At 44.5% G+C, this 10977-nt stretch overlaps 1 protein-coding gene across 1 annotated transcript in view; it reads right to left on the reverse strand.

Moving 5' to 3' along the window:
- The window catches only part of SCN8A (sodium voltage-gated channel alpha subunit 8), a 178931-nt gene that overhangs the window by 34032 nt on the left and 133922 nt on the right, over nt 1-10977 (reverse strand). Inside the window, exons 14-16 of the mRNA XM_029955498.1 lie at nt 7720-7958; nt 3728-3901; nt 1468-1824 (exon numbers count right to left, since the gene is read on the reverse strand). Of these exons, the coding sequence (XP_029811358.1) occupies nt 1468-1824; nt 3728-3901; nt 7720-7958 (770 nt within the window). The remainder of the gene's footprint in view (nt 1-1467; nt 1825-3727; nt 3902-7719; nt 7959-10977) is intronic.

The following is a 10977-nucleotide window of genomic DNA, read 5'->3' on the forward strand; positions in this document are numbered from 1 at the left end:
ACACCATGAAGAGAGATGTATGAAAGGCATCAGATAATTATTGGGAAGGGAGAGAGGAGAGGCAGAAGAGACTTACAGATTCCTAGAGACTAGGTGGGCAGGACTGAGCAAAGGGGAACCTGGAAAGGTGTCATCAGAAGCAGATATAATACTGGATTTGGTCATGTGCTCAGGTATCTGTAGAGAGTCCTGGGGAGATGGTGTTGAGACAACTGAGAATGGGAGAAGGGAGAAGGGAGAAAGGGTGGCGAGGTCAGGGCCAGCACGTGTGGACGCCACGATGCACCAGGAGCAGCAGCTGTGCTCACTAAAGGAGCGGGAAGGCCAGAGGGAGCAGGACAGGGAAAGGTGGTCAGGAGTGAGGAGAGGGAGGGTTGCAGACATGTCGCGGTGTCCGCTCTCACAGGTCACGGGAGAGAACAGGGTGGCATGGCTGGCTCAGCGACTGCTGGGCGGAAGCTGCTACGGGCACATTCTCTGTGGCACAAGAAGGGGGAGAGCTGCTCCGGATGAGCTGACGAGGGATCATCCGGGTCTGCCTTCTTCCAGCCCCTCTTGCTCTATACCTGCCGGTGGGACTGGGCCTGATCTGGAAGATCAGTACTTCTTAAACTGCAGGGAGCAGATGGATCTATCACCTGGGGAAACCACCCGTTAGAAATGCACATTCTGATTAAGTAGTTCTGGGTGGGGCCTAAGCATCTGCATTTCTAACATACTCTAATGTGATCTGACTGTGGTTAGTCTTCAGATCATATTTGGAGAAAGATGGTGTCAAAATCTCTGCTGGTGAATATTCTATACACAGAGGCAGAAGACAGCAGGCAGACAGATCAGAGAAAAGCAAAAATGTGGTTTGCCATTTATACCAGTTAGATCAAAACCTCAGTTGGTTTAGATCAGTGGTTCATAGTGGAGGACAATTTTGCCTCCAAGGGGACATCCGGCAATGTCTGGAGACATTTTTTGTTGTCATCACTTAGGGTGTGGGGCACGATAGGCCAGTAAAAGGTAGAGGTCAGGCATGCTGTCAAACATCGACCTTGCATAGGACAGTCTGCCAACAGAGAATGACCTAACCCAAAGTGTCAACAGTGTCAAGGTTGAGAAATTCTAATTTAAGTGAAGGGAACTTTTATAGTAGAAAGAGCGAAGACTTTGTAGTCTCGGACCTCCTACAAGCCCTGACATTTACCAGTTGTGTGACTTTGGAAAACTCACTTAACTTTGCTCAGTTTTGTTTCCATAACTATGAGAACGGCTTGACAGGTTGTGGGGCTTATGACTCAGCAGGTCTCTGTAAAGAGCAGCCTCCTTTCCTTCATTTGTACTTTAGGGTGCTTGGGCCAAGAAAGAATAAAATCTAGCACAGACATGGAATGTAGTAGGACCAAGTCCATGGGGATTTTGGGTCAAGGGTAAGCTGTTCAGGGCAAAGAATGGAAAATTCTGCAAGTTAGTACTAACCACCAAGTTGCCAATAACCATGACCATCATGAAGACAATGAGGCACATGGCCTGGCCCGCCACTTCCATGCAGTCCCACATGGTCTCGATCCACTCCCCGCACAACACTCGAAAGACAATGAGGAAGGAATGGAAAAAGTCATTCATGTGCCAGCGAGGGAGTTCACAGTCCTGGTTGATCTTGCAGACACACTCTTTGTAGCTCTTTCCGAAGAGCTGCATCCCCACCACGGCAAAGATGAAGACGATGATGGCCAGCACCAGGGTCAAGTTGCCCAGGGCACCCACTGAATTTCCAATAATCTTGATCAGCATGTTCAGGGTGGGCCAGGATTTGGCCAATTTGAAGACTCGGAGCTACAAAACCCAAACAAAAATCCAATGACGCTCAACCCATTTTCTTACCACACCACTAAAATAAAGACATAAAATCAGTAAGATCAGCTTAAATTTATTGAGCACTGTTGGGAAGTTCCCAGGACTTTCTGTTTTAGACCACAGTGGGAGAACATAAGGCATTAACAGGGAAAATGGATTAATTTTAGAGTAAGTCAAAGATTTAGAACTAGGAGTCAAGAATACTGCCTCTAGCCCCCTGTATTGGTCCTTGGATCAGCCCACTTTTTAAAAACCCATAGATGAACGATCCTTTTCCTACTGATTTTGCCTTGACTTCTCAAGGAACATATCAAGGAAAATGTGATTTGTAGTGAAGCAAAAGATCAGCATAGTTAGGACAGTGAAAATAAGTCATCTGCCTCTTTTTCAAAAACATGCATTTAAAAATTCTAAAATCTCTCTTTTTGTTTGCCAATCGATAATAAATAGACCAGTGGCAGATATGAAACTTTGTGATATACTTGGAATAATTTGGGGGAAAAGCACCACACCCAGGTAGGGGCAGCTGCACATATATCAAACATCGTATGAAAAGGGACTATAATGATATTAATTCAGAGGACAGAATTTCTGTTATCTACAACCATGAAATTTCAATATTTTGTCCTGAATGATTTACAAGGTCTTAGCTAATAGTCTGAGAAGTATAAACGAAGAAAGGCCACGAATGAAATGATAATATTCAGACGTCATAAGTTAATGACTAACACATGAGATAACAGGAATTCTGGTAGAAGGCAACGGTGCCGACTGGAACATTTTTTCCTTTGAAATCTTGAGCCTTATCTGACGGCTCGAGAGCCACCAGGTGTTTCTCTGTGTGAACATCTGGCTCATTCGTAGTTCCCCCCTTCTGACTGGCTTTTTAATTATTAGGAATATTAGTGCTAGGGTGGCTTCTAGCTCTTATTCCGTCATCTCATCTTCCAAATAATAAGAACTATTTTCAAAAAATCTACTGTGGGCTGGATCCGAACCAAAGACTAGTAAGCAGAGGTTTCAGAAACCAGGCAGATGGTATCTGTGACCACGACTGAGTGACACCTCTGTTTTACAAATAGTTCCATTTTATTCCAATTCTCTTTCTTAAATATGCTGAATACCCTGGTGAAAAAACCTAGAAGCCTTTCAGTTACAAGTGCTTAGGTATTTTTTCCAATGGGGAGAGAAAAACCTAAGCCTCCCCCCATTTTGACGCTTTGTTGAGGGGGGTACCCTCAAAGTAACTCAGCTTCGTAACGGACTTATTCAGGCTTATGCCTATATTTATGGGAAGCTCTTGCGAGGACATCATTCATTATTCTGTGAGAGTCATTTTAGTAGTTTTAACATTACCTTCTTCAAATATAATACAGAATCCTTCCCAGCTAGTGTTAAGGATAAAAACCAGAATATTCAACCATTAATTTCAATATAATTTAAAAAATTCTTATTTCATTCTCATTTTCTGGAAGGGGTCACCATGATAGGAGAAACAAGAGACATCTCTGAACAAGGCGAAATCCGTGCCATTTTGGGGAGATGTTCAGACGAAGAAACAGGTTTATTGGCAAATCCAACTTAGACCTCCGAATAGGCCTTGGGAGTCCTTCTTTTTCATCTTTCAGATTAACCATTATTTTCTGAGGAACTCGCCAAAATGGACTTCTGCTTGTGAACTGATATTAAAAACTAACTTCAATATTAGACATTTAGCAGAAAAATTGACCAGATTTTAGTGTCTGAGCCAATAAATCGCCAACTGGAATTGTGAGCAGAATATGGCTAAAGATTCTTTTAATCATTAAACTAACTTATGGAAAACTTTTTTAGTAGGTATAAGACAGGAAATGTAAAAAGAAGTTGGAGGAACATGGAATACCAATCGGAAAGATCGCAGCACCGAGAGCCCCTCCACGTCCGCCAGGCTCAGTTCCATTAAACTGAGGGACACAATAAATCCATCAAAAATGTTCCAACCTTCTTGGAAATAATAGTAGGGATCCATGGCTATGAGCTTCAGGAACATTTCTGCTGTGAAAATTCCAGTGAAAACCTAAAGAGGGGAACGCAGGGGAGTAAGAAAGAGAAATAATAGAAAGAAAATGCCTTTATCATGATCTTTGAATACACGTCCAAGAAGCCTCAAGACCCAGCCTTGCTTAATTGTGCCTCTGAGGACACCAGGTCTTCAGTGTCCCGTGACTATACCATGTGACAAGACAGGATAGTCGTGTCTCCCTCATGAATCAAGTGCTCAGTCCCAATGTTTACATTGTCATTGCCAGAACCACCCAAATTATATTGTTCAAGAATGCATTTAAAAAACGATTTTAAAGAGGGGCACCTGGGTGGCTCAGTCAGTTAAGGGTCCAGCTTCGGCTCAGGTCATGATCTTATAGTTTGTGGGTTCGAGCCCTGCATCAGGCTCTGTGCTGACAGCTGGCTCAGAGCCTGGAGCCTGCTTCAGATTCTGCGTCTCCCTCTCTTTCTGCCCCTCCCCTGCTCGCACTCTGTCTCTTTCTCAAAAATAAATACACATTAAAAAAAATGATTTTAAGCAATAGGAATACCACACAGGGGACTCCTTCTATTTAAAAAAAAATTTAAATGTGTATTTATTTTTGAGACTGAGAAAGATGGAGAGTGAGCGGGGGAGGGGCAGAGAGAGAAGGAGACAGAATATGAAGCAGGCTCCAGGCTCTGAGCTGTCAGCACAGAGCCCGATGTGGGGCTCGAACCCGGGAACTGTGAGATCATGACCTGAGCCGAAGTCAGACACGTAACTGACTGAGCCATTCAGGTTCCCCTAGGGACTCCTTCTAAAAGTAAGCAGTCATTTTGAATGTTTGTGCGTGGGGGTACCTGGGTGGCTTAGTCGGTTAAGCATCCAGCTTCGGCTCAGGTCATGATCTCACGGTTTGTGGGTTCGAGCCCCACGTCGGGCTCTGTGCTGACAGCTCAGAGCCTGGAGCCTGCTTCAGATTCTGTCTCCCTCTCTCTCTGACCCTCCTCTGCTCATACCATCTCTCTCTCTCTCTCTCTCAAAAATAAAAGAAAAATGAATGTCTGTGCTTGGGACATTTGGCTAAAAAAAAATTCATTCATAGAGTTATAATTATATTAAAATATAGTATTTCTGATTTGATATTAAATGTCTTATCAAGTTTAGACACATACTGCAGGGTTTCTTATTTTAAATTGTAGAAACAACAGAACACTGTTACAAGTGTGCAAAATACAGGAAAACATTAGAGTCTCCATCTTGCATACAACTCTCAGTTTTAGGTATTCCCTTTCTGGTTTTTACCCCAATGCGCATATATTTTGACAGAGTTGTAAAATCACAGAGTACATAGTACCTTGGGTCTTGTTTCTCACTTACCACAACTTAGTCCATGTTGCTACGTAATCTTCCTAATTTCCATTTATATCACTTGCATCAAATTCTATTGGATGAATCTATCCTCAAAGGACTTTCTTATTGTTGGACACTTTGGTGCTTCCTTTTGATTTTTTAAATGTGATAATAAATGACATAATAACTGTTCAGATCGGAAGCTTATTGAGTGTGACAACGCCTTGTCCCCTGTGGTACCCAACTCCCACTTTTCTACCTTTACGAGCCCGCTGTGCTTCCCAGTGCCTTTGCTCTCCCACAGGACTTAGTAACAGTACATGTGGGAAGAAGGTAAAATCCCTGAACCCCGGTTTCGACAAGACCCGTACCCTCATTCGAAGTTGGCCATGTAACACCACACTCTTACCGAATATTATGATTTTAGAGGAGGACTTTATATGTAATAGGTTTTAAACTCATAATAAATCAGTACTTTCAACTACCTGATTACCAATTTTATAAATGAAGGAGTTAAAGGATACCTTGAAGATACAGTCTGAGGACAGAAGTGAAAATAGGGAAAAATACTTAGATTACAGATGCTGTTTGGAAAGAGACTCAATGAACGTATAGCAATAACAAAACAGAATGGCGTGATGGAGATCAAAATGGATGTGTGGGCTGGAAGGTTTCATGTCCCTGTACTTTTCCATGGTTCCGCATTTTTCTAAACTGAAGAACGATATTCTAAAACGGGAAGAAAATAATCCCTGAAGAGAGCCGGTGAAGCAACAATCAGGGCTCACAGCGCACGTACATATCTGTAGAGAGGGCATCGCTCTAAGTGAGGGCAGCCGGCCGATCCCTGACGTACAGTTTACCCTCGGCATCAACTCCTGGAAGGTTTCTCCACATAGAAATGGTAGCCTGCTTACTGCATATCAAATAGAGACTGAATTCACCACTGGTTTTGGTGAACACGCAGGAAATACTCAATACTCAGCACTGGCTAACGGTCCGTGGAGTATTTACACTGTGGGAACTCTGGTTCCTAAGAGAAAATCAACAGTGACACAGTCACTGTGGCCTTTCATCGGGATGAACGGCACCCAGAGGCCTGGGACAGAGGTCGGCAAGCGTATTATTTCAACATAATGTACTCTGCCACCTTTTGGGGTTTCGGAAAAAATAAATTGTAACTATTGGTGGGATGAATGAATTATCTGTTTTTAAGTTTTATTTTTTAAATTTACTTCTATTATTTGTTTTGATACAGGGAGTATGAGCTGGGGAGGGACAGAGAGAGAAGGCGAGAGATAAGAGAGAGAGACAGAGACAGCAAGAGCAGGGTAGAGAGAGAGGGCCAGGGAGAGAGAGAATTCCCAAGCAGGCTCCATGCCCAGCGCAGAGCCCAAAGTGAGGGTCCCTACCTCAGCCATGCAGAGTAGAGAGACCACAGAATTACCTTGGACGTGTACCAGGGCACACGATGGGCTGCAAGGACTAGCCAGATAAAGGGTCTCCTCTGTCACATGTGTTTTCATAATCAGAGCTCAAAATGATATTATAACACTTTAATAGTATATTTGGACTTAACATAAAAACTGTATGGGTGTGTATGTGTGTGTGAGAAAGAGAGAGACAGACAGAGAGACACACAGACAGACATCAGGCAGAGTACCCAAATTAAATGGTAACAATTAGATTTAGCTTGCTTGTGGTGAAACTCCTAAGGAAACTCCAGATGACCTAGAGGATTCTTTTCAACTAATTCTTCCCAATCTATCAAAATCCAATCAACTCCTGATTTTTGGACTAAAGAAATAAAACAGACAACCCCCAAATCACAACTATTTGACTTCAGAATACACTGTGTCATCTATTTAAAAGAAACCTCATTCTTATCTTCTAAGTAATGTAATAAATTAAATATACGACTTAAGCTAACATTAAAGTAAATCTGGCACAGCTCAACTACTGGTGGAAACTGGATGAGAGCCCAGAAGTTGGGCGGGAGGGGGAAACCAGCCTGGAATTAAAAGGCTCCCCACGATAGGCCCCATCTGCATAATTAAGGTATGACAGTGCGGGCTAATTTATAGGTAGGTCTACTGTGCTAGGAGAGCTCCTCGTCTGTGGTGCTTGTGACCGAAGGTGAAAGGGGAAGTGACGTGCTGGAGCACCGCAGGCAGCGGTGCGAGAAAGGGAACGAGGGAAAAAAAAAATCCCGAAGTCCTTGGCTCAGGTTGCCAAAGCCAACCCACTGCACCATGCCTCCCATTCTGTCACCACGCTTGGTTTTCTGCCAAGAGCTCCTAAATGACGTCTTCAAAGTTCTGCAGAACGAGGGGACAGCCACAGGATCACAACAGTGAGCAGAAGTGGCTGGGGCTGGACCATATGTGGAAGCATTTGTCTTCCAATTAACTACAACTTTCTTTTCAACTAAGCTCCAGCTTCCAGTATCAGAAAAAGATGCCCTACAGGCAAAACGTGTTCCGATCATAAAGTTGGGAGAGAATGTTCCATCTTACCAGATTTCCTACAGCCAAGACGTGTTCAAATTGTGGTGTCATAGGATGGTGCTCCATTGCCATAAACAGGGTATTCAGGACAATGCAGATGGTGATGGCCAGGTCCACAAAGGGGTCCATAACGATCAAGTTCACAATCTCTTTCAGTTTTATCCAGTAGGGGTGGCACTCCCAGATGAGGAAAGTATTGGCAAATTTATACCAGCATGGCGGGCACTTTCTCTGTGACTCTTCCAGCTCTGCAGTGAGTAAAGAACAAAGGTGGCCCTCGGTTACAAAGAGAAAACAAAGAGGGTTTCCAAGAGCTACTACTCCTGCCTGAGTCATTAAGTTCATCACTGCAGAGCCACGAGAAGGAAGGTGTTTTGAGTGCGGACTGTCCTAAGCGTGTGGTCCCCCCCGCTTCCATTTTCTTTCTCTTTGAAGGGAAAGAGGAAGCATGGGAAATGCCAGGTCATTTCCCTGTTAACAACTATCTAGTTAGAAATTAGACTGTGAGCCATCCATTTTGGGAGCACAGCATACTGGTTAGCGGGTTGGAGTCTGACTCCCTGGTCCAACTGGCTTCAACACTCACAATGCGTGATGTCGAGCAAGTTACTGATTCCTCTATTCTTCTGTTGCCTCATCTGAAGTGACACTCACTGTACAGGCTATAGGACTACATGAATCCTTACTCGTCATCCACTGATTGAGTGAGCTGATGAATGTAAAGCAAACAGCATAGCACCTGGCACAAGGCAAGTCCTCAATAAATGGCAGGTACGGTATTATATGTTGTATCACTAAATTACTATCAGAGGAGCAATCAAAAGCATAGACTCAAACCAGACACACCTGGGTGCATATACCAGCTCAGACATGGCTAACTGTGGGAACCTGAGTAAATTACTTTAATCCGCTGCATTAAATGAGCTAAGATATATATAAAGTGCCTTGGAACACCCTGGAATACAGTAAGTGCTACTGAAGCATTTGCTATTATTATTATCTTTACAGCAGAAAAGCAGCAGCGCTGGCAGCCAGGCTACCACGTGCAGTGCGTCTCTTATGTTCCCAAAGAAGGGCAAGTCAATGAGTTCACAATTCACGGCTGAGTTGGGCATGAAAGTCCCAGTCCTCCCCCTGTTCCCCTCCCTTCCTCTCTCTCATTCCCCCCTTCTCTTCTCCTTCTCTCTTGCCCTTTCTCACCATCATCCTTCCCTTTTCTGTTTCGTCCTTCCTTCCTCCGTCTCTCCCTTCCTTTTTTCTTGTCTTTTCTTTTAGAAACAGAACTGGTTTGTTTCAAACAAGCTCTTATGTGGCCCCCAATAGAGAAAACAGATAAACCAGGAACTCCTCTAGCTGAAACTCAGTCCGATGGACCTCTTCCTTCCCTGAGGCACTTCCCCAGGATCCTGGGACTCTGACAGACATGGACTGAATATCACCGGACTAAGATGACCTCTAAGGTCATGCACAAAACGAAGATGAAAAAGGACCATTAGACAAAAAGGCAGAGAACCATTCAGCGGGCATCCACAACATTCTAGGCATGAGGCCCTGGGTAACAAAGCCCTCCTCAACTTACGTATGAATTAGAACAGCTTGGATTACAAAAGTCCAAGGACCTTGATCTAGGAGGATGTTCTTTAAGAGATGTGGCTTTGAAACCCCGTCAGCATGATAATCTTGAGAGGCCACGTCTTGGCTCCACGGGGTCAGATACAACCGCATCTATCCCACACCCCAGCCCAATTCTGCTGACAAAATCAAATCACTCAGGGAATGAATAAAAGTTTCCAACATTTCACCAAGAACAAGATGGCTGCCTGAAATTAGTCGACTTTCCCTTTTCCCAACCAGCTGGTTGGTGCCCATGGTGATGGCTTTATTTCAGAGGGGGTGCTCTGGTTGGGTTTTTGATTGGCTCCCTGGTTGCTAAGAAAATGGTTGCCTTGGTTTTTCAGATTTAAGGGCCACAGTAAGCGCCACGTGGGAGTCTGCGTGGGAAAGGAAGTCTGTGAAGAAAATTTGCTTTGGCTTCTTCTTCATAGAACTCCCTCCCTTCCCAAGGTAAATTTAGTTTTCTCACCAAAAAAAGAAAATGAAAAGGTTCTCTTATTTCCATAAATGCTTATAGTACATATTTGGAAATTTGGTTCCGTTCCTTTTTTTAATCTCCTCCCTTCTCCAAGTGTCTGCTGTTCCCCGGCACGTGGAGGTTGAAGCCGTGACTGTTCACGTTTCTGACAGAAGACACAATTGTACTGCTGCAGGGCGCACTAGGCTCCCAGTCTTCGCCAGATACTGAAGAGGGGTTTCCCTACCCTGTGGGCACCAAGACGATTCCTACAGGGATACTAGGGATCGTATCCACATTGTTTTGGGCAAGCTCTCAGGATAATCTTTTCCATTCCACAAACAGTAAGACCACAGGGAGCTTTCGGAGCTAGAAAAGATCAATTAGGTGCATGTAAAGGTTTAGAAAGTGATGCAAACTTTGCAAACGGTGACCGGCCTCACGTGCCTGACATGGCTAAGGATCTGGTCTGGGGAAAGAGGAGATATCCAAAGGTTTGTGGGGTTCCCCTTACTTTGCTCCTGTAGTACATTTTCAGAGCGGTTACCGGAGTCTCAACCTCACGTGCACTGGGAATCGTTTCCGGAGAGGGCCTCACCATTCCACCAAGATGGTAGTGTTAGCAGGCCCTGAGGCTTCTGAAGGCAGGGCCTCTCTCGATTCAATTCAGCAACGTTTAAGCACCTACGGTGTGCGAGGCGTCGGGAATATGTTGGTGAACAAGAGTCCCCATCCTCACAGAGCCTACAGCCACCCTGGGAAAGGCGGAGAGCAGAGAAGCAATTGTATGGACTCTGGGTGCTTGTCAGTTGAATGAAAGAGTGAATCGACAGATCACGGCAGCAACGGCGATGGCCAGTTGCCTCTACAAGGAGTTTCTGAGACTGCTTTACCTGAGAACCAATAACGCCAAGTATCATCATCACGTCTTCAGCATTACTTTGCCAATGGTCTCCTTCGCCTTCTCCCCCAACCTCGCTGCTTTGAGAAATGAGACGGTACTCCTCTCTGCCCACACCCTACCCCTAGTCCTCAGAAGTATCCCCAAGCTGATGGCGCTGCTGACTGTGAATTCTGCTGAGTTTACTGGGTCCGGGTGAGCACGTCTGCCAACGGGATAGGCGTGACACACAGCAGGAAGGATTTTCTTATAATTTACACGATTCTGGAATGCTCCACTGTGGTTTCTACACCAT

Source organism: Suricata suricatta, chromosome 10 (genome assembly GCF_006229205.1).
Source record: "Suricata suricatta isolate VVHF042 chromosome 10, meerkat_22Aug2017_6uvM2_HiC, whole genome shotgun sequence".
Taxonomy (NCBI): domain Eukaryota; kingdom Metazoa; phylum Chordata; class Mammalia; order Carnivora; family Herpestidae; genus Suricata; species Suricata suricatta.